Source organism: Balaenoptera borealis (genome assembly GCF_965194805.1).
Source record: "Balaenoptera borealis genome assembly, chromosome: 7".
In the NCBI taxonomy this organism is placed as follows: domain Eukaryota; kingdom Metazoa; phylum Chordata; class Mammalia; order Artiodactyla; family Balaenopteridae; genus Balaenoptera; species Balaenoptera borealis.
In genome coordinates this window covers 110,728,986-110,753,996 of record NC_138864.1, presented here as the reverse complement: position 1 = coordinate 110,753,996, position 25,011 = coordinate 110,728,986, and the positions used below count along the sequence as shown (strand labels likewise).

Here is a 25,011-nt window from a genome sequence, read left to right as displayed (position 1 = left end):
AGGGAGAAAATTAATTCATTTATTCATTAAATCAATATGAAGGACTTTTACCTAATTTTTTAAAAACCCCACTACTTAACAATGAGATATGATTTGTTAACCATTCTAAACTTTCTTTTCACTCCCACACTTAGATCATAGACAAATTAGCAAACTAATGTTGTAAGGCATATATTATCATCTACAGCCATTTTGAGTAGTCTTTTAGCATCAGCATTCTACAGGATGTTCTGCACTGAGAAAATGAAACATGTAGGAGAAAATAAAGGCCTGCCACAAAGAACGACCGGCAGTTTCAACTGCTTATAAAGCATTATAGTTAATATAATGTCTATATTCTGTGAGGATTAGTGCAACTCAAGTGAAGCTACAAACACTCCCCAGGGCCAGCTCTGGGGCATGCATGATACAGCAGCCTCAGTAGGAGCGCTGGGAACATCAGGCCGAAGGCTCTGCTCTGAGTGGCTGTGTGGTGGCCATCTGCAGTGAGAAAAAAGCTCAGAGGCCTTCAGAGGGAGAGGGATATATTAGAACACAATCAGCTATGAGAAGCAGAACTTAAAGACAACACTTTGTGAAAATGCTTTGAGACTGTGTAAAAGCATGATTTGGAACAAAGGTGGCAAAAGGAAGAAAAAGGCTTTGTAAAATTCTAAAAACAAAATGTTCTAAGTGGTGTATTCACATGCAGTATGATGGTCCATCTCCAAAAGAACAATTTATGGGAGAGAAGCATCAGACTTCCAGGGACAGTAGGTGAAAACATGTCCTGCTTGTCCAAGGTTGGGAGCATTGAAAAAAACAATACTCCAAGGCAAGGGCCTAAGTTATTAACATGTAATACATAGGAGGTATTTTAAACAAAAGTCCTGAGATTAGTTTGAACATATAAAGAATAACCAGAATGATATAAAAATAGATATCCAAGTGAAAGAAGTAACTTCAGATCAACCAAGCAGGAAGAGTGGGTAGAAGTTATCAAGAGCTGGTTTGGTGACACAATGTGAAAATTTTAAAGGGGAAAAAAACAAAAGGAGAATGAGATCAGGTGTGGGATGAAATTTATGACCTCCCCCCCAAAATTTTTTTTCAAAATAAACATAACCTTGAGAAATCAGTCACTTTAATAAAGGGGTCAGCATGAGGGAAACAGTTGGGAGTAAACTGCATTAAATTATTTCCCTGTGAGTGAACATACAGAGTAATAAGCTGTGAAGAGCGTAATTCTGTACTTACATCGTGTTTTGCAAGCAAAGTGGGAAATTGAGAATTACTGAACCTTGCTTAAGTTCTTATCCAAATGAGTGTTTCAATTAGTTAACTAAGATTCCACCTAGTTTTAGAACCGGAGTTAGTATGTGGAATAAAGCGGCCCATCTATGTTGCTACAAAATGGCCCAGCGAATTTGTTATACGTGGGATTAAATCTAACCAAAGAAGCCTATTTGTATTTATACAGCAATATTATTTAGGTAAGATCTTTTAGGTTCCTCCACGTATACATAACAGCTTTACTGAGATATAATTTCCACACCATTAAGTTCACCCTTATTTTAAGGTTATTCTTAACTTGAACAAAACAGGAGAAAACAGAGCCTTATTAAAACAGTCAATGAAAGTTTAAGAGTACAATTATAGTGATGCATTTTAAGCAGAGTATACTGTTGAACACATAGAACATTAAATAAACATTCTAATTCACTAAGTGATGAAGGCTCTCTAAGAAGTACCTACCAGTGAAAGAAACAAACAAAATACACAAAATCTTTAAGTTAAAACTAACAAGAAAAAAACAAAGAAACCCAAAAAACCAAAGCGTTCTATTTTGATGCTATTCAGCAGAAAGGGAAGGATTTAAGAGTGACTGTTTCCTTGGGTGGCTTTGGAGTGGGAAAAAAGGAACAGAGCTTTCATTTATCTTTGTAACCATCAAGGTGCTTAGCACAGTTTTTTGCACACAGTGATGGCTTAAATATTTGCTAAATTAAACTGAAGAATGAAGGAAGCTGGGATATAGAAAGAAAGCAAAAGCCAAAGTAAAAAGCCAGAAAAAAGCAAACTTTCACACACAAGCCTGTAATCCCAAATTGAAGCTTTGGAATTTCATTCTTATGGTTGATAACTTGGATGACAGTCATTTTTTTTTTTTTAATTGCATGCAATACACTTGACATCCAAAAATTTCTACTACATATCCCTTGTGGGGAGATCAGGATGGAGCTGACAAAGACGAGAAGTGTCTACTGATGAAACCATGGAACAAATCTAGCCCAGTGAGTCATCTGGATAGGGTACTCTGATCCGTGGATCTGGTAGCAGGCTCGTGCAATGACAAAGACATGGGGACTTGTCATCTGTTCCCATAAACAGCAACGCACCTTAACCGTAACAAAGATGTCAATAAGAATCTTGTAATTCTTTTCTCTAGAACTTAAAAATGAGAAATAAGGGAAACACTAAGAATTACCAAACTAATTAGTTTTGTGTCATGCATAAGAAATAAGGAGTTCAAATAAAACAGAATAATATTCTATACGGATAAGACAAATATTATCAATATGAAGAAGAATTACCATCAAAAAAAAGGAGGCAAGAAGGCCAAACCTTGGAGATTGATCACTTTGATCTCATTCATTGATCACTTCGATCTCATTCCCTCTGTCTCTGTTTCTCTCTCTCACACACACACACAGACACACACGTTTACTATATTTTTGTATCCCCAAATGACAACTGTATATGAATTTTCTAAAAGCTTTCTATAGTTATGCATAAGAACTTCTGACTGCAAATAAAAGGTCTTAATCATAGACAATCTTTTCACTCGTGAAAAGTATCAGGAAAACAGGAAAGTAAATAGTTCAAGGGCATACAGGCTTGGGTATCAGATAGATATTTAGCACTCTGTAAATTACTATATTTACTTAAAAAAAGAAAAGTAAGGCAACCTTGGGGAAAAAGGAGAAGGTGATAGTTAATAAATGCCTTATGGGAAATTAATAAACCACAGAAAGCACAGTACCCTCCCCTTCACTTTGTCTAGATCACATCCCATCATGAATGCTGTATTCAGTCCTGTTCCTATACATGAAGAGGGACGATACTTTACTGAAAAAGAACCAAAGAAGGGCAATCCAACTATGTAAAAGAAAGAACTATTAAAATTAGGACTATTTAGCCTGGACATTATGCTAATGTGACATATATTTAATGGCTGTCACAGAAGGATTAGATCTATTCTATGGTGCTCTCCAAAATATGTATAACTAGATCTTGCACTTCTTTAAAAAATAAAATTCTGAGCACATTCTAAATGCAATGTACTATGCTGTGCTAGGTGAGGCAGAAGATACAAAGGTGATCAGACAAGAATCCTGTTCTTAAAGAGCATACAGTCTAGAAAGTAAATTAAGATACAAAGTTAGAGTATGAGTAACATCTTGTATCTGAAACAGTGCCTGGTGTATAATGGGCACTCAATAAATATTTTTTTTTTGAATGAATTGCAACTCTCATCCCACACTGATCTTGTGGCCCTCTGCTTGACTAAGTTGCATTAGCGGATCTGACTCATGTGCTTCGACAAAGCTGCAGGCTCATGGAGTAGGCAACCTTCCCAATGTCACTCTTCTTTATTCATGAGACAAGTATAGATAATGCACAAGGCAGAAGCTCTCAACTGCCAGAGAAGAGAACCAAATAGTGCTATGTGAATTTAGAGGTTGAAATTAGAAGTAAAAATTACAAGGAGGCAGATTTCATCTCCATCTAATAATTGAAACTGTCCAAAAAAGGAACAAGTATTGAACTCCTGGCTTCCCAAATCAAAATTGTGCCTTCTGAAGGCTCTCATCAGAGGGCCCACTCCTACCCTGTTATCTGAAAACACAGTCCAGGGCTATTTATCTTAGCAGGGCCATCAGGAATACAGTCTGCTCTAAATCAAATAGTCTACAAAGTAGGATGATGTATTCACACTGGAAGTAGACAACTAGTAAATCAGCCCTCAGAATCTTTCAGAATAAAGTCAACTCTCCCCTGATCGAGAACCACAGGCTTACACACAGCCTATGGTGTATTTCCATAATACACTGCCTGGTTGTTATGGGTAACCTGGGGTTTTCTAAGGTGGTTTAACCTATCCTTAAATAGAACTATGAAGACAAAAAGCCTTCATAGATTGATATGCTATTACATACATGTACAAATATACCATTCTAGTTGATGCTAAATGAATTTTTATCTAGAGAAGCAACATTGGATCATAGAGACAGATCAGTATGAACTCTCTTGACTACCATATGATAAACAATAAAATTATGACTTTAGCAAATGACTTAGGATGAAATGAAAAATCCTTTAATATTTATTTTTGTAAAAAAGGTAAGCTTGCAGTTGATTCCTCTGTTTGGTGTTGACTCTGCTTATCATTTGCTAGTAGCAAAACACAATCACCAAATCACTTGTCTATGACTCTATTACCATAAAGATAAACCTAAGCATATCCCTCTACCATCCATTTATTTCTTAATAAATACTCAATAAAATAAAATTTAATTATATTGATTTTTAAAGATTGAAAAATAAAAATGCAATATAAACAACACTAAGTATTTCGTGTTTATTGAGTTGTATGTACTCTACTTTGCAATACCTCACTTTATTCAGCACCCTTCTTTTAAAGACGTTAAAAGTTTTAAGTAATTTACTTTCAAGAAAAAGCCCTAGCAATGTATCATGAGGTGAACTGGCATGACCACGGGGAATCAAAATGGAGGCACACTCAAACCAGTAGTGAGTGACTGGAGCTAATAGTTCAATAGGAGCCTTGACTGTGTAAACACTTTTGGGAACTTATAATTTAAAGCAGAATTATCAAGCTGGCAACCTATGAACCCAAACCAGAGTGCTGACATATTTGGTATGAGACTACAGTATTTAACTTTAAAACATTAGATGACAATTGAATATATGAGGATTTCACATGAAAATCAAACATTAGCTGGACCTGAGTACAGGCTGGCCCCTTAAGATGCAACAAGGGTCCTCCAGTGTGCCTAAGTCATTCATTTATCAATCAAGCTCCCACTGGTGTGTAAATTTGCAACCCTTTATTTCAAGGAACGAATGTCTAAAGAAGGAAATAAAAACAAAGATAATACAAAAATAACCTGAATAATCTTGGAATATATACACATTTAAACACAGTTTTGAGTATTTATGAGTTAACTCTTTCTGGACTTCAATCATGAAATAGAATAGCTCTACTGACCAATGACCATGTTGAGGGTCTGCCTTGCAGATATTTCATTTATGAATAACTGACAGGGTCATCTTAAAAACCTCCAAATTAATAATAAATTGATAATGAAAGAATTGTGAAACAATGTCCCCCGTCCCCACCCTCCCCCCAAAGTCCAAGAGTTTTCCATGGATGAAGCTGGAGGAAAACACTAACCTAACATTTATTTAGCCCAAGAAATCAGGTGTTATACACTTTTAAGAACAGTTTCTTACTTGAATTGCTAATTTGGAGTTGATATCTTCTAAAATGTTGCTAATATGACTGAGTCTTTTCCCTCTCCCAGTCTCATTACATTCAGATGCCAGTACTAAGCATAATGTTAAGCACTGTAATTCTGCCTTTATTAGATTCAGGTATATAAATGGCATCCCAGTGAGCATGGTGAATTTTGATCATTATTTCTCCACTCAAGTTGTGTTCATCTTCCTGCTGAAAGAATGATCACTGAGTTTTACCACAAGCCCAAGGGACCCATTATTTATTATATTACTTTTTATGGTGTGGAGTAAATAAATAGCATTAAAGCACTAAATTCATTCACAGAGATGAACTGTATTAATAAACTGGAGAAATTCTTTAAATCAAGCCTAAGCTGCTAATAGGCTCTTCATAAAAATGCAGAAAACATTCATTGTAATATGGCAGCAATAAACGGAGGCAGCTGGGTTAACAAATAAGTATTAGAAGGCAAACATTTTAGGCGAGGCACATAAATGGCATACAACCGAATCATGAGGTTAAACACACAAACCTCACTTAATAATCTGTCATTTTCATGTAACTGGATTGTAAAAATTCATACTGTAATGTAATTATCATAATAGAAGAATTCAAAATAAACTAAATGTATGAATGTGTGAAGAATTCAGCAACCCTGACCCCTCCTAAGATGTCCCTTAATTACCGTACATTTTGTCTTATTCGGCTTGTCTTCTATTAAAAGCCCATTCGGCAGGGAATGTGTGTACATTTGTCTTTTGTAGTATATATAATCCACTCTCATTTCCATCTCTGATTTCTAGGGTCTCATGCAATTGCTGTAAAAGATTTTCTAGCCACCGATCCTTTGGGATTTTCTTTCCCCATCCCTCATGTGACTTAATCATTTCAGGCAAGCTACGACTCTGCATTTTTCCCTTGGCAGATTTAAACTCAGAGCTTGAGAGTGACACAAATTCCTTGCCCCCCTTGGACTTCACTACAGAGGGTCAGTGTGAGTCTCAAGATTCTGGCCCCTTACTACCTTAGCATCTGTTCCTCCTTATACAATGCTGCACCAACACTACCCGCGTGGCTGTATTTTAACAATAGGAATGATAATGAATTTTCTGTGCCAATTATAACATTCATTCAGTATTATAAGGTGGTACAATACAGATATAAAGAAAAAAGAAAATGAGTATTAACAACAAAGTATCATAATAAGTATTTAAAATCATACTGAAGAGGATTACCATAGAAACTATAATCAACATATAAAAGGTGGCAAGGAGAAAGGCATGCCTGTTGTCTCTTTGTTTCTTTGAGATTTCTAAGCCAATCAGAGATGATGGGGAGCAGTATAACACACACAGAATGGAACAGAAGGCAGAGCCAGGTGTACAGAATAGAGTCAGAGGTCTGAACACAGGGGAGAACTTCCAAATGGAGGCATATTAGAGTACAGCAAGACAAAGCAATGATGTGTGTGGCTAGCTAGACCAAGTAACAATCTGAGTCAGGGCACAGGAACAATGAATGGAACTTTTCAAAATAAAGGAATAAATGGAGAAAAGACCAAGGAAAAAACATACACAAGAGAAAAGGCAGGAGAGACAAAGCCAATTGTCAATAGTCAGAGTCTACAAGAACTAAAAGGGAAACTGAGAAAAGAAAAAAAAATTATATGTAAGTATCACAGGAGTCAATTTAATAAGCCATATCAATGTTTCAAGGATTTGGGGTAAAATCATCTGCTTCCTTCCAGCCGTACCCAGTAACTTCTTCATTTGACCCTAAAAGTTGGTGCAAACCAAGTGTACACACAGCGAGAGAGAAAGTCTAGGGCCAGATATTTGGTTCTCTCATGTCAACTGCTAAGATAACAGGTGCTGACGCTGTCTCTATCCCAGCTTCTCCAAAATCATGTCCTGTTACAACTAGGGACGGTGAGATGGTGGAAAGTACTAGTGAGAAAGAAGTAATGAGCACAGTTTGGGATTTCCAAAAGGTAATAGTTCTAAGATTTCAGTGCACTGACATTAAATTAGGGAGCATATCTCCTGCAAATAAGTTTGTAAAAGCTGACTGAGTGATCCATTCATTTGTTCAATCTTCTTCATTTTGGAATTATAAGGCAATAACAACATGCTAGGCTTAGAGATAAGGACTTGTCTCTCTAAAGACTGCTTAAGTGACTCACTATGATTGAGGGTGACGGACAGCTCAGCAGCATTTGACCCAGTGGCTCACTCTCCTCAAAACACTTTACTCTCTTGGCTTCCTGGAAACCACTTTCTGTTCGCCTTTTGCTTCCTTACCATCTGTTCCTTTTTGAACGTCCTTTGCTGGCAGCTCTGTATCTACCTAACCTCTCTGCACTGTAGGTCTTGATCCTCCGACATCTTTTCTGCTTTACCTATGCTCCCTCTGAGCAGATCTTATCCAGTCTCATGGCCTTACGCAGCACTGAAATGTTGATGACTCAAATTTCTATTTACTGTCTTCCATGCTGACCAATACAGTAGCCTGAACCACCTGTGGCAGTTCAAATTTTAATTTAAATTCATTAAAATTAAGTAAAATAATAAATCAGTTCCTCAGTTGCACTAGCCACATTTTAAGTGCTCAGTAGGCACCCACGGCTAGTGGCTACCATATTGGAGAGTGAAGTTATAAAACATTTCTATCATAACAAAAAGTCCTATTGGACAATGCTGGTCTAGTTCTCATTTTCAGACTTTCCAGTCATGTATTCAACTAATTACTCAACATATTCACTTGGCTATTGGACATCTCAAATTTAGCATTTCCAAAACTGAACTCGATCTTACTCTCCAACTAGCTCTTCCAACAGTCTTCACTCTCTTTGGAAAGCACATCTTCTTCCTTCTTGTTGCTTAGGCCAAAAATCTTTGAGATACGCTTGACTCCTCTTTTTGTTCATACCCATATTCAACCCATTGGCAAATTTTCATAAGACATCCAGAATATAACCACCTCTCAACTCCACAGCTGTCAACCTAGTTCATTCAGATCATCACCTCTCAGCTGAATGATTGCAATGGCTTTCTACTCTCTGCTACCACTTTTGCCCCCTATGGATATTCTTCATATGGCAGACAAAGCAGTACTTTTAGAAAAGTTAAATGAGATTATGACATTCATCTATTCAAAACTCTCCAACAGCTTTCCAACTCACTCAGGATAAAATCTGAAGTCCTGACCACCATCTACAAGGCCTGAAGTAATTCTGTCCCCAGCATCTCTCTGCCCTCATCTTTGACAAAGTCCTTTCCTTGCTCACTTGTCCTCAGCTACTCTGGTCTCAGGGTTTTTGTGCTTACTCTTTCCTTTGCCTAGAATGCTTTTCTCCCAGATATCTCATGGTTTGTTGCTGAATTTCATTCCAGTCTTTGTTTGGACATGTTCTCTGAGCACCCAATGGAAAACAGCATGCTATTTTACTCTTTCTTACCCTACTTTTCTTGACAATACTTACCACATCTGGGGTATTTTATACTGGTTTATTGTCTGACTTCTCCCACTAGAATATAAGCTCCATGAGAGCAGGGATTTTCTTTTTTCCATTGCTTGGCAAATAATAGGAGCTAAACAAATATTTGTAAAATAAAACAAAAAATTCTATCATTGTGATAAATGCCCTAACAGAGGAATGTAGAAAAAGAATGTTCTCCAGATCCATCAACTCAGTCTACCAGTTGGGATGACCTAAATCAGGCAAATACTATTCACAAATAGAAAGACTCAGGTACAAACAAACATTCAAGAGAGTGTCCCACTAATAACAAGTTACATGTGAGGAAGAAGAGACACAGAGGGAATCAAGAAAAGAAAGAAGAAAATTCCAGGGGCTCCTGTTCCTGACAGAGGCAAAGTGGTCTTGCAAGCTGGGTGGCTCAACAAATACCCTCCAGCCAGACTGTGCTGTGGTTATCCTGTCTGCTTGTTAGCAACAGGCCAAGAGCACGGAGTTCAGGAATGGAATCAAACTAAAACAATCCAAACATTTGCTGGGCAGCTAGTAAATGCCAGGACCTTTCCCGTATATCATTTTAAGTTGACACTTAGAATAACACTGCCACCTCGTTGTTATTTGCTCCATTTTACAGGTGAGGAAACAAGCTGAGGTGATTAAAGAATTTGCCCTAAGTCACAAAGCTCGCCAGGTGAGAATTTTAACCTAAATGTGACTCCAAAGACTCTGAAAACGGTGGTAAAGTAATACATCTACTGAGGGCAGAGTTCCAAGTAACAAGGTAGGAACCAACCTTTGAACCAGACGCTAAAATCACCAACAAGCATCCACTCAAATCAGTTATTTGCAATTTTAATGCTCATCACTAAAACCGATCGTGAACTGTACTACCAAAAGTTGAGATAACTAATCTCCAGAAAGTTACCAAAATTCCATCAGAAACTTCAGCCTTAAAAATAAAATGAGCTTTCTAACTACTCCCCTCCCCCAATCTCATAGCTACAAAGCCAAATTAGGTAAAACACAAAACAAAAATCCCAAAACCTATATGAAAATAAAATGTTTCCATAAACATAATAAGAAAAAGAACATTCTTCAGAGTCCTTTTGGGTGTTCCTCAGAAACGAGAATCTTCTCTCTAGACCTTCAAAAAGCTTCAGTGAATCAAGGCACTCTCATGGCATTCTTCTCAGACTCCTCTGAAGAATTTTATCTTGTGTGTCAGTCCCTCTATCCTCCCTCTCTTTTCAACCATCCTCTTTTACCTCAAACACACGCAATTACATTTTACTGGAAATTTCTCTCTTTTAAAAATAAAAATATTTAGAAGATTCAGGGTAAAGGAACATACTTGCTTGTGTGTTAAACACAGGCCAATCAGTGAACACGGTTCTTCATTTGGTGTGCTGTTTGAATGTTTCCTAAAACCCAGTTTTCCACATTAAATTGTCCAGGATTTGTGTCTATATCACAAATTCTTTTTTTAATGATTTTTTAAAATTAATTAATTAATTAATTACTTATTTTTGGCTGCATTGGGTCTTCATTGCTGCGCGAGCTTTCTCTAGTTGCAGCGAGCAGGGGCTACTCCTCGTTGTGGTGCGTGGGCTTCTCACTGCGGTGGCTTCTCTTGTTGCAGAGCGTGGGCTCTAGGCGCGCGGGCTTCAGTAGTTGTGGCACACGGGCTCCGTAGTTGTGGCTCGTGGGCTCTAGAGCGCAGGCTCAGTCGTTGTGGCGCAGGGGCTTAGTTGCTCCGCGGCATGTGGGATCTTCCCGGACCAGGGCTTGAACCTGTGTCCCCTGCACTGGCAGGTGGGTTCTTAACCGCTGTGCCACCAGGGAAGCCCTCTATCACAGATTCTGATTCATCAGAACAGCACTGAGGGCTTCCCTTCAACCCTCCGCCCCCACGTGCACACAGGTGCCCCAGCTGTTTGTCTCTCTACACCCCATATTAACCTCTCTCCCGACCTCAACACCAGCCTCCCCCGGCAAAGTGATGTGGGAATCCAGCCCTGTATTCAGGGAGCGTTGTTACTGACACACCCCAGCTGGGGTGCCCCAGAAGCGCTTGTTCCACAGCCACTGCCAGAAACATCCTGTTGCACCTCCTTGCACCGCTGCAGACTCTGTAACCCCAGAGGCAAGTCGAGTTTGCTTCTCACCTCTTCCCTCCAGTCATGGCCTCCCTGAGTAAGGGGGGAAATCTGTTTTGACCCATGGGAGTGCCAATGTGCAAGAGAAAGATAAATGCCCTCTCACCCAAAGAAAGGGGGTTCACCCAACATGCCTTAATAACTAAGAAGGGCAAGAAGATAGAGTTGGGTACAAAGAGAGAGGCAAAATGGAGAATGAACGATTCCTTTGTGCCTATCAAGAAGGGGCCCACATATTCCCTCCCAAGCCATAAAGGCATTTCTGAAATGCATTTATGATAAAAAGCAAGGCCTTCTTACAACTTACTTTCCATTCATACATTTAATGGGTTTCACTGCCCTCCCTATATTTATTGCACTTCCTCTGACATAAAAAACCACTCCGAATAACCCACACAGGGCTTCTGTAGTAGATCAGGTTTAATAGCGAGTCACCATAGTATGTATTTGTGGAGGAGGGAGGAGGAGCCTCACCAGTGCCAAAAACACAACATGGTTATTTAGGTAAAACACCCTGAACATTATGACGGAATAGGCAGCACATGAGATGACAAAGCTATAAAGTAAAAGGCGAATAGCTGACTGATTCAGGTATTTTGTGGGAAAACATTAAAAAAAGCAGTTGATTGTAAAGGCTATTTTTAGCCTATTTGATTGCAAAGTCTAGTTAGGCAGGAGTTTGTACCAAATGTACTGGTTGTTGGAGTTCCAAGTATGTGAAGTAGAAAACTTCTGATCAGGTATCATCGGAGGCACAGCGTGGCGTAATGGAAGAGCCAGGAGACTTGGGTTTTTTTTTTTCCAGGCTCTGCTTTTCACTAGTTCTATTATCCCAGGTCAGTCACAAAGCCTTTCTATACTAGCTTCAGACTCCTCTCAAGTTGAATACAGGGGCTAGACTAGGTGATTGCTAATCTTTTAAGAGTCAATTTCCTGCGTAAAAATACCTTCTGCAGATCACGCCTAAGTGTGAGCAGTGGGGAGGCAGTCTGCTCCTCTTCCACAGGCTGCTGTTCAATTTGGGGGAAAAAACAGCTTTAAAGAGTAACCAGATTACAACCTCAACAGCTGTTCTGGGAAAGCGGGACTGCCTGCCCGTGCTCACTTCTAGTGCCGTCTGGCAAGTGGATAGTGAAAAATGGCCATGTCATTCGTCCTTTAAGATGTGTCCTAGAGAATACTAGCTTCAAAATAGATTTCTTGAGTAACGAGTTTATCGTTCCCATAAGCTTAGAAAATGTCGCATATGCTATTTGCCTCTGGAAATTCACAGTGAACCCTGTATAGTAAAGGCTCTGAAAAGTTCTGCAATAAAGAGTTCCTCGTTTTAAAATCAAGCGAACAAAAAGTATATTACAGTTGTACGGCAGTAAAAAGGATCAACTAGAATAGAGCTTCTTAGGAACAAGAACTGTGTCTAACACCTTTCTAGCCATGGCCCTTGGCACAACAGCCGATATATGACAATGTTCCCATTTTTTGAAAAACTGGAAAACCCTGGAGCTTGGAAATATGGCTAATGTTTTTTATTAGGTCTTGTCTAGCTAAAGTAAAAAGTAAAATGCATTAAGAAAATGCAAATGTAAAAGTAAAATATACAGCAACAATAGTTTTTCATGAGGACAAAAAAGTAAAATAGAGCCAATAGGTTCCATGGAATACCTTCCTCAAGCAATAAGGGGGAAAGCCAGAAACAAAATATACTGCACAGGGCTTATGAAAGTATTATGTTCCACAGGGGCTCAATAAACATTAGCTGATGTTTCCCAGCAGTGTCCGTAACTTATTTATCTAGCCACTTAGGTTCTCAATGCCTCGATTTCCCTGTCTACAAAATAAATAAATATTTACTGTAAAATAAAAACAGCAATCTATACTCACTGAGGACTTAGGAGGCTTAATTTATGCTTCAGAAGCATTTGGCAAAAGGCAGATGATGGATGGGAGTGTCAATCACCATCACCATCACAACTGCTATTGCGGTAAACAGGTTAGAAAGGCAGCGTGTCAGCTCGCCTGGCTCCTGTGCTTCCAGTTGTGGGAGAGGTGTCCTTTTTATAAAACCACACACTGCTCAGGTTCTTAGGGCATAGAGAGAAAGATAAGAATTGCTAAGTCAATAAAACTGGATATAGCTAAATTCCAATGATTTACATTAATCAAGATTTCCTTTATTAATCTATGACAAATATTTTTACCCAAACACTACATATAAATTAAATTATTTCCTAGAAGAACCAAGATATAATAGCTTAAAAAAATTTTAAAGGTATAGGTCGAGGCTTTGAACACAGAGTTGAGACAGGAAAAAAAAAATCGCTGATTAGGATCTTGACTGTATACCACGGGTTCCTAATCCATCAGTGTGTAAGTTACTTAAGAACAGAGATTGTGGCAATCACTCTTACAACCCTAGTGATTGGCAGAGTGTCTGGAATACATCAGGTACTGAGGAAAGGTTGAATGGAAGAATGGATGAATGCCCATGCCTCAGTGTTTTATTAAGCAATAATCAAAATCTCACCAGCTACGTAAAGGCTCTCAATAATGATTCAGTTGTTTGTAAAATGCTTTAAAGAAAAATTCTTAAATTTTACTATCCCCATTAGCATAAGCCTGAAAGGTAGGGGAAGAGAGGGGAAAAAAGACAGCATCTATATATTCTACAAAATGTCCACCAGCTTAATATATGACATGGCTATCAATCTGTACACCAGTCACCCCAATCCATTCTGAAGAAAAATCATTGCTTCCACCATAATACACTAAAACAAATTTATAAATGTTAATAAAATTTTTAAAAGGTCAGGTCACTACTTCCTGTAACATATGTCAGGGGGAACCTAATACATCCCAGTATCAGGTCATTGGCAGGACAACTATGACATTAAAGAATGGAGAAAATGAAATTTTTTCTCTTTTAAAATTAGTTAACCGGCACATCCATCTGTTCCCCCCTTGGCTGCCTGGTATGGAACAAGCATTGTAACAGGAAATTTATTGAAAAATACCATTAAATCAATATGGCAGAGCGCTCTACTTTATATGGGGCTATAAAAGTCATGGGTGTGGGAAAGCTGAAGGAAACAAATTGGCACTGAAAATAAGAACAGAAACGTTTTTAAAAAGTAAATGGATTCCTAGAATTTACAAAGTTAGTAGATCAGGTAGCAAAACCGGTGTCTTGAAATTTGCCGTGTAATCTTTTCTTCTTAGGCTAAAATTAGAGCTAGTCCTCTTATTCAAGAATCTAGCTTGAAAATGACAAACAAAAGTAAGGGTTCTGGCTGAATTATCAGAAGTTACTTTGGAAGGAGTAATAAAACTGGATTTATAGAAAAGAGTCATAGCAGGGTTTTATTTAGTAACAAATGGAGATGTTATTTTTTGGTAGATCATCCATGAGATTCAGAGGTGAGGAATGAAATGTGTTATCAAATAATTCTGCAGTAGAGCAAAATGTGTTCTGAATATCTGAGAAGCAAATGCTGAAAATACAGTATGTGTACATCATACTGACATTCTGAATAGATTTTTTTTTTAAAAAGTCCTAGACCAGGCCTGACTATTCTATATATATATATATATATATATATATATATATATATATATATATATATATATAAATATAAATAAATTACATATATGTATATATGTAAAACCTATGGTTTCTAAGAGTTGCACATAAAATATTTATATTTATATATCCCAATTACCTAAAGTATAGAATATACTAGAAACATTCCTTTGGGAAGCCTTAGAATAATTTAGTTCTACAATTAAAAGGAGTCTTGGAGATCAACTGGTCTAGTATCCACATTGGCATTATTAACTTAGATGTTTACAGTAGTTTATAATGCATATTTATCCATATATGTATTTGATCCTCATAAGAATCATGTGCAATAGAAAAAGCCAACTAATTTACACCAGATCACTCAGTTAACCATGTGCAAGTCCAACCGGGAGGAGAAGGACACATAAGGAAATGAGCTCCTTGCTTAAATTAGAAATAGGAAAGAAATGCACAGAAAATGAAATCAACCCGTGTGGATCACTATGATAAAGGTATAAGTGTCTACGAATAAAAACAACAAGCAGCGAAAAAACTCAATTTAACAATTTGCATGATAATGCACATGCCTCAGAAAAGGAAACAAATGAATTATATCAGGTTGCTACTGGGAATAAAGGGCAGTACATTTCTATTTAATACAGCAGGGAGTCCCCCATCACTGCACAACGGCCTATGTACCTTTTATGGTCAAGATGCATGTGCTTACAAAAAGGAAAAACAAAGAGACACCATGAAAATCACTTTGAACTTGGCCTGCAGATTGTTTCTCTGCATCTTTGGATGTGGTTTTGTTTTGTTTTTTTCATTACCATTATCAAATAGAAGGAAAAATCCCCAACTTGCATGGCAGCTGAGCCTACAGAGACGCATTTTGTCACAGGCCATTAATGTTCATCATTACACAGCTTAATGCAGTTGTCTGTTCCCTTTAGTGAACTCTGCATAGATTTATCTTTGACTAATGCAGCAGAGGCTAAGGGAAACTACAAAGGTCTCCAGATTTGTTTGCCTTTATGCGATAGCATTTTGAAAACATTCTGGGCCAAAGGGACTCTACAGAATTGGAGATGGTAATATGTCTTTCCCCCATCCCACTGGCTCTAATAGGTAATGGCTGTTCACAGGGATAAAGATCTGGGTACTCAGAGGCACCTTTGTTCAGAGGTAGAAAATTGTCCTTTTGGGACTGGAGCTCAGAAATCAGGAGAAAAACTGTATTCACAGACACACATTTTCTTACATACTCTGATTCCACAACTCTATCTTAGGCTCTGAAACTTCATTCATTCATTCATTCCAACAAACATTAACTGAGACCTAGTATGTGTCAGGCACCATTCTAGGTGACAGGGCAATAACAGTGAACAAAAGAGACAAAAATCCTTGCCCTTGCACAATTTACATTCTTAGTGGGAGGAGACAGGCAATAAACCAGATAAAAGATACAGTACATAGATAGTGATAAGGGAAATGAAGAGCAAAAAGTAGAGCATAGTACAATTTTAAACAGGATAGCCAGGGAGGGCTTCACTGGGATGGTAACATCTGAGAAGAGCTCCAATGGTATGAAGATGGTGACTCACATGAATGGCTGGTGGAGGAACAGTAGTGCAAATGTGCTACTGTTCAAAGGTTCAACGAAAAGTTCAAGGAGATCAGTGCGGCTAGAGGGAGTGATCTACAGAGAGGGCTGTAGAAAACGTGCTCAGTATCAACTGGTAGGGGCAGGTTATGTAGGGTCTTGTCAGCCATTGTAAAGAATCCTGGTTTTTATTCTGCATGAATTTCTATTGCAGAGTTTTAAGCCAAAAGTGACTTACATTTTAACAGGATCACTATGGCTAAAAGGGAGGAGAGCAAGAGATCAAGCACGAGACCAGTTAGGAGCCTACTTCACTAATCTCGGCAAGAGATGATGGTGGCATGGACCAGGGTAACTCACGATGGTGGCAAACAATGGTTAGATTCTGGGTAATTTTAGGGAAAACCAATAGGATATGCTGATGGATGGCTTCTGGGTGTGAAAGAAAGACATGACTCCTAGATTTTTGGTCTGAACAACTGAAAGAATGGTGTTGCCATTTATTTAAGTGGGGAAGACTAAGGGGCAGCAGTTGGTGAACAGATGGTGTGAAATGTTGGGATCTCAGTTTTGGACATGTTAAAGCTGCGATTCCCATATGACACAGAAACAGAAATGTCAAGTAAGGTAAAAACATAATAAGGCTGGAGTTCACTGGAGCAGCCCAGGCTGGAGATATAAATTTGGGAGTCAACAGCTTGATATGGTATTTTAAGCTCTAGGAGGAGATGAGATCCACAAGGGAAATGAGTGTAGACCAAAAAGAGAAGGTGCCCAAGGACTAAAGCCCGGGTACCCTAGGCTAAGAGGTCAGGTGGTTGAGGAAGAAACTCACGAGGAGCCAGTGAGGTGAGAGGAACACCGGAAGGGTGCATTGTCCTGGGAGAGAAGCCAGGAAAGTATTCTGAGGAGGAAGCAGCAATAGCCGCATCAGATATATGGACAGGTTTAGTAACACGTCAAAGCAGCTGGCCACAACAGTGGAGGCACTTTGTCCTAACCAGCAGGAAAAGTGTAGATCAGGAGAGAATGCACAGAAATGGAAAACTGAGGGTTATATTTGTCCCATGCTATCCCTTTTTCGATTTCAATTTCTCTATTACAAAAAAAAAAAGAGGAAATTAAGAGCCTTACACATGTCATATTTTATTTTTGAGAATTGAGCATGTCTGTGAAACGTTTTCAGGACTTAGTAAAAGGCATAGGAAATCTCACTCTAAATAGAGTCCACTAATACATTTAGCACATCACCTGTTGCCATCTTGTATCCAACTCCTTAGTAAGTCTTCCTGAGCAAGATTAAAAAAAGAAAGAAAGAAAGAAAAAAAATTCTGGTATTATTCTGCTTTCTCAGTAAGGCAGACATCATGTTACTTTTTCCCCCTTTGTTTTATATATGTACTTACTAATTCATTTTGAAGGAGAGAAGGAATGGGACAAAGAAATGAAGGAAGTGTCACACAGGCTCTCATTTGCTAAAAAATGTTCAAAACTATTATCCTAGACTAAATATCCGAGGACAATCACTGAGTAAACTAATCCAACCCTTCAAAAATGAATGGCATATTGAGATAGGATTGAATGCCCTACTCAGAACTGCTCGAGGCAAAGTTCCCAAAGACACATAATCTCTATATCTAATAATTTCTCTTTCTTCTTTTTGATTTCTCTGCAGCTTTTTAAAATAATTCTCTTCTCCTCTAAACATTCTTGCATGGTTTCCATAACTGGCTTTGTCCTTTGCTGTCTGATCACTTCTCTCATCCTCTGAATGTTCTAAGATTAAACTGACCTCAGCTTTCAACTATCTTCAAGGCTTAAAAATCACCTCTATGCAGAGTACCACAGGGATTAAAGACCTTGGATTTAAACATCACCAAGATTTCTGTTTGAATCTCACTGTAAAAATTACTAGTTGTGTGACCTACAGCAAACTACAAAAATCTTTTCTGTGCCAGTTTCCACATCTGTAAAATGTGGGTATTAGTATGACCTGCTTCAGAAAGTTTTTGTGAAGTTCTCGTGGAGGTTAGATGAGCTAATCCATGAAAGGTTCGTCACTGAGACTGGCACAAACTGAGCATGCAAAAATTGTTGGCTATCACTGTGACTCCCAAATACAAATTCCCAGCTCCAGCCTCTTTTGGTTTCAAGTTTAATTTCTGTTGCCGACTGGAAGTAGTCATTTGACTCCCTCAAACTCTTTGTGAACCAAAGACAAAATAATTAAGATCTACTGTTGCATCATTAGTGATTCAATTATAGCAAACCATTCTATAAACGTTAGCCTTGGAGAGTGATGACTAAAATGGTCTTTCAGTAATGGAAATGGAACTTGAAATAGTTAAGAAGATCTACAAGGTGTTTCACAATCTCTTTAGCCTCTGCCTCATACAACTATATTACTCCATCTTCTTTGCCTCTGGTCAAGATTCATTCTTACAGCTTTTATTAACAGTACATTTATTTACTCAATCATCTCCATCCATGTCAAGGATCACTGGTCTAGAAAATGTCATATGGAACTTCGGAACCCCATGTTTCCAAGGCATTTTCCTTTTCTGAAAAACTTGTATATAGTAATATCTTTTAAGTAACAAATCATTTCCATTTCAAACATTTTATCTTATTATTCTAAGAATTGTTTTGGAGGTAATACTAACAGAACACTTAGCACCCATACCTGTCCCTTTCTCATCTATTAGAACATTATAAAGTATGTTGGCACACCAAATTCCTGCTGAACTGGTAGCTCACTGTGTATTTTTTAATGGATCCTCTGTATTTCTGGTCAAAACATAAACCACCCAATAATCTACTTTTAAATATAACTTCTCACTGCCATCAAAATTCTCTTTTATTTCACAAATATATAGCTCCTAACCATAAACAGCTAATAAAATATATCCATGGGACCGGTAAAATGTGTATTTTACAACTTCTGTGTGAGCTTTCCACATTCTTTGTAGCTATAATCTCTCTACTTTTGTCCAGAATAAGGGGGCAGAATGCCACCACGGCTCAGGTTTTGGAGGTAGTTACTAAATTGTATAGAATTCCTCCTGTATTGCTCAATGACCAAACGCAGTAAGATGGGTCTATGGTTCACTGATTTTGTGCTTCTTTCCCACCAACAGCAGCTCTTAAAGTAGTAATTCTCAGTGCCTCACTGTGTGAGGCCACAGCTGCTCTGCAAACATGGAGCAACAGAGACTTGAGAACACACACGTGAATTGGGCTGGCCTCCTTTCTCCCTCGCTGGGATGCTCCTGAAGCCCTCTCCCCTACAGCAATCTCAGGTGCCCCTCCTAACCACGCCCCCCCCAACCCCACAAATAGCCTGGCTGGGTTGAATGGTGCACTGGGAAGCAAAGGAAAATTCATGCCAGACAAATGTGAGCTCAAATCTATAATGTACCACGTGGTACTGTGTTCGATGACCTTGAGCCAATCACTCTGCCTCTTTCTCAGATTCCTGATTTTTCAAATCAAATTACTGTTATGAGATTTAAGACAAGACGTGAAAAGTAGCTGGTACACACCAGGAACTTAAAAAAATGAATCACGGCAGTCCCCTCCCTGCAGGCTGTGTGGCCAGCTTCTGCAGGTGGCAGCACAGCCCTGCTCATCCACTCTTCCCATCAAATTCTGCACTCAACTTCAATGAGGTGCTTACTGTGTATCCCCACAGAATAAAACTGGAACTGCGTCTCCGCATAAAGCAATCAGAAGGAACAAAGTTAAGAGAAGAAGAAGAAAAAAGAAACAGGAAAACGCTAAATCGCCCTCAAAGGTTTAATATTCTTCTGATTGGATGCTTTTAGAATTTGCAGAGTTCCACCAGGCCCATTCAGTAGAGAATTTATCTTTTCCATGGCTTATAGAGATCAACACAAAACAAAAACAACAGGCATTAAAGTGCTACATGCCTGTTATCAAGAGGTCTTTCACATAATACGGCAGAAACATTATCTTAGAGGGACAGGCATCTTTACGATCATTCCTGCTCCCCTTCCGTTTATTCTTTTTAAAAAATTATTGTAGTAAACATAGGCACACAGCTGTCTGTCTCTGTCTCCCTGTTCCCCTTCACCCTAGCTCACAGGCAGTAGTTTTCCCATATTCACCTTTGCTTGGAAAATACTCTGTAAAGAAATGACTAGAAACAAATTAGTCATTCTGCAGTTTATTGATTAAGCCACACTAAATCAGGGTCACACCGGGTGTGCTTTGGGGAAGGGAAGCAATCAATTCAAGGCTGCGAAAAAAATTAATGAAAACATGTGCAGAAGTTTCAGTCCTTTTTTACCTCGTTTTGAACATTCAGGCTGTGAGTCCTGAACATATTGCCCAAGGGCAATAACAAACCCTACAATTGGAAAAGGGAAAGCATGTTATTAACTACATGATACTGAAGGTGGGTAGCAGACAGGTGTTAGCTTCTTGAGTTTTTGAGAAATGGATGCTAGGAAAAGAAGACTTATCCAGAGAGGAAGACAGTTCAGTCATACTTTATTACTTATTTCTGGAAAAATCCATGTAAATGAAAGCTGCAAAACAGGTAAATGGCCATTTCCCCATTTAAAGTAAAGCAAAAAGGGTTTCTCAGGAACCAAAGTTGTAGAATGCTCATACAATAAAAAGAACACGAAAGTGACTGCTAGCTTTCCTTAATGTAGCACCAAACGGTAAGTCAGTGAGAGCACGTGATCTTATTAGGTTACAATCTTCAGGGTGTGTGTGGGAACCACCTAGAGAGCCTATTTAACACGCGGATCCCCCATGCCATGCCCAGAGTTCCGAGTTAGCAGGTCCAAAGTAAGGACCAAGAATCCACATTTTTAATAAGCTCCTCTGCTGATTTGGATGCAGGTGATTCTTGGGAAGTCACTTTGACAAACACTGTAAAAGTATGAAATACAACCAAAATAAGCAATAATTTTGCTTTGGAAAAAAAAAAGAGACAGAAATTCAAATAACAATACAAAAGCATCATTTCCTCCTGGAACAAGGCTAGATCACAAGGCTCTTTGAGCATCCTTAATATTTATTCACTTAGTGAATGAATGAGTAAATATCCTCATAGTTAGGTAATAGTTACCATTTATTGAGTACTTATGTAACCCTCAACAACTTTGTGAAATAGAAAGATAAAGAAACCAAGATTAAACAACCTGCCCAATGTCACACAATCAAAAAAATTGTGGCGCGAAGTCTACCCTACACCACAGTCTCAGTTCCTATGCACTATGAAGAGTCAATGGCTAATGGTTTGAGGGCAGTTTTCCTAAGAGGGGAGAGCATAGTTGCTTCCGTCCTGGAGAAACCAGCCCCGATAATGGCCTTTTGCCCCATGTATCTTAATCAGAAAAAAAGCTTCCCAGAATTCTAGACACAGGACAGATGAAGGTAATTTTTGACCCGCTGGGATTCTGTAAAGCCCTAGAAATATACTGAGAGGGGTCATGTGGCCTGTGAACACCTGGTTGCACGTTCAAGCCACAGTCATGGAAGAGCAAGGGCTAACGACCAAACAAGTTCATACCAGCACAATCTGGTGACGGTAATATGGAATCCCTGAACTTGACAGTCAATGTTGTAGACCCACAGAGTCTTCACAGACGTGTGTGGATCTCTCCATCTCTCTCACTGCCTTTTGCACGTGCCCTACTCTCTGAAAGAAAGTCCCCCCCCCCCCCAACTCCTAAGTACAATTCATCCTCCAGGTCTTAGTTAGGACATTTCTTCTTTTAGGAGAACTTCCCTGACTCTCAAAGAGGGGCGGGAGTGTTAGGCACATCTGATTTATTCATATTGGCTTGCATAGGCCCAAGCACATGCACTGGTCTCTCTGAAGCAGTTCAAAGTGCCTAAAGGCAAAGACCATGACTTGATTTCTTCTGAAAGCTCAGACCAGTGCAGACCATTAAAAGATGCATTAAAAACCCCACACATCTCTTGGTTTCAAGTTTTTCCATGGAGGCTCAGTACCATTCAGTTATCCCCAAACACTGATTCCACACTTAACCAAGGCAGGGTCCACACTGATATCTCAAATAATAGTGCCAACTCTTGTTAGATGAGAGGAAACTAACAAAACACACTCCTCCACAATATGCTCAGGAAATTGAAGATCATTTCTGCTTGTAACTGTAATTTATATTAAAAGTATAATGACCCTCTATAGTGAAAATATATTTTCAAATTTGGAACATCATTGAAATTCAATTGTGTTTGTCAAGCGGGTTGGGATAGATTTATATAGAACATCCAGTGATGTTTAAGATCCATGCGTTAAAAAAAAAAAATGCTCTCAGTAACAAAATTCTAGAAACTTCTTAATAGCTATGAACGGCAGTCTCTTCTTAGGGGTGAATGTTAATTATGAGCAGAAAGAAATTGATGTCAGTGACTCTTTTGCTGGACTTCATTATCATTAAGTTAATAAGAAGACAGATGTGATCAGCAGATATGCAGTTGTGATCTATGCAGTTGGCATGACTTATATTTTTGTTTTTGTTTCTTTTAAGCATGTCTCAGTTCCTAGAAGAAATGTCATTTTTTTTAATAGATCTTTATTGGAGTATAATTGCTTCATAATACTGTTAGTTTCTGTTGTACAACAAAGCGAATCAGCCATATGCATACACGTCCCCATATCCCCTCCCTCTTGAGCCTCCCTCCCATCCTCCCTATCCCACCCCTCTAGGTCATCGCAAAGCACTGAGCCGATCTCCCTGTGCTATGCTGCTGCTTCCCACCAGCCAACTATTTTACATTCGGTAGTGTATATATGTCGATGCTACTCTCACTTCGCCCCAGCTTCCCCCTCCCACCCTGTGTCCTCAAGTCCATTCTCTATGTCTACATCTTTTTTCCTGCCCTGCAACTAGGTTCATCAGTACCTTTTTTTTTTTTTTTAGATTCCGTATATATGCATTAGCATACAGTATTTGTTTTTCTCTTTCTGACTTACTTCACTCTGTATGACAGACTCTAGGTCCATCCACCACCTTACTACAAATGACTCAAAGAAATGTCATTTTAATATCTGCCACTTCTGATGATCCCTTTGGCTGTCTTCGTATCTTCATGGCACATGTTAAGTTATATGAATGAGCTTTTTTTTCCCCCTAAATGTCAGTTGTTATTTGAAATACTCTTCTGAATTCTTTTCAAGTCCCCAAATCAGAAATTCTCCACCCACCCCCCACCACGATTTAATTCCTAAACCTGGAAATCAAAAGTAAAACACAGGTAAATATTATATAAAATTTTGAAAGAAATCACTAAAAAAACTGTACTACATAATTTTACAGTATTCTAGTTGGTGTTAATTAATTGGGACATCTTAGAGAGAGAGTCATGCCTGATTCAATTAGTTCAAGTAACTGTAATTCTTGTTATTTTTGGAAATATTTTCTACTAAAGGTGGAAACATTTTTAAACAGGTAGCTATCTAGCGGCTGCCTATCTTTTTATTCCATAAGGTTCACTATAGCCCTCACAATGAATTTGTTTAATGTAAATGTGTCTGTAGAGAGTAATTCCATCTATATTCTGCTATCATTTCATTTGCAACATTATTTTAATTAATGGGCCATTCATCATTATACTAGATCTTTTTTGTATTTCAGGGGGTTACTGTACCTTCTTAGTATATGTATTTGGGATTTAAAAATAATTCTCACTATTCCAGTTACATACTTTGGATACTTTTCTACTTTTTCCAATCCCTAATTTCACTACTGTCTCTGAATAGGGAGAAAAGAAAGTAGCATATTCTATGTACTAATATGAAAGCCCCCAGAATGTTATCTTTGTCACTGAAGCTTAAAATTCAGCCCTTAATAATTTAAGTGTAGGCAATCTTTCTCCAACTCCTTCCATACTTCAATATAGGAGCCATATGTCCTATTACTTTACCATGAATAAGCCCCAAGCAACAGGAAAAAGAAAGAGTTGCTGGTCCCAGTACAGAGATAAGAAGAAAGGGGCAGATATTCCACACATTCCCCCCACCCCACCTCAGTTTGCTTTAGATAACCAACAGCCTCCAAATGCTAAGGCCTCTCAGACCATTAAAAATGGTAATCCATTTAAACTAACAATTTTCAGTTTCTATGACAACAACCTCTACAAATATCATTTATCCAGACCTTACTGTGTTTCAAGTACAACTCTAAGTAATTTACGTACACTGGCTTGTTTTCTAACAATCCCACTAAGCTAATGGCATTATTCCTATTTTACAAATAAAGAAACTGACACTTACTGACGTTCAGTAACTAAAATGGGAATGGAACTTAGATGGCTTGACTCCAACACCTGAATCTCAACAGTATTTCTGCCTTCAGGGCTAAACTCACTCACAGCTCTCAGAATTCTAATGAACTTAAGGCCCTCCTGTAAATTCCTACTAAGGCATATTCATTCTTTCATGCAGGCTTGATTTTTTATAAACCCTTATTCATGCATGCATAGAACCAGTGCTGGAATGACAGAGATCGCCCAGTGCAGTACTCGATTTCTTATTAAGAAAAAACTCCATATACTAGAAACCCTATTTTATGAGTCCCAAATGGGGAAAAAAAAACACATGTTATCTACGAGGAAATTCATCTCTTCCCATGACTGCCTATACCTTTCCCGACTAGATTCTTAATTACCTCCTATTCACCCTGGCCTAACAAA

At 38.5% G+C, this 25,011-nt stretch overlaps 1 protein-coding gene across 3 annotated transcripts in view; it reads right to left on the bottom strand.

The window, feature by feature from the left end:
* The window catches only part of EXOC4 (exocyst complex component 4), an 816,004-nt gene that overhangs the window by 389,738 nt on the left and 401,255 nt on the right, over window positions 1–25,011 (bottom strand). The window contains exon 11 of one of the 3 annotated variants that reach the window (XM_082399151.1): window positions 17,276–17,606. The exons of the other annotated variants lie outside the window; for them this stretch is intronic. Coding sequence (XP_082255277.1) covers window positions 17,594–17,606 — 13 coding nt within the window. The 3' untranslated portion in view covers window positions 17,276–17,593. Of the gene's footprint in view, window positions 1–17,275; window positions 17,607–25,011 lie in introns of those variants that run through there. 3 annotated transcript variants of the gene reach the window in all.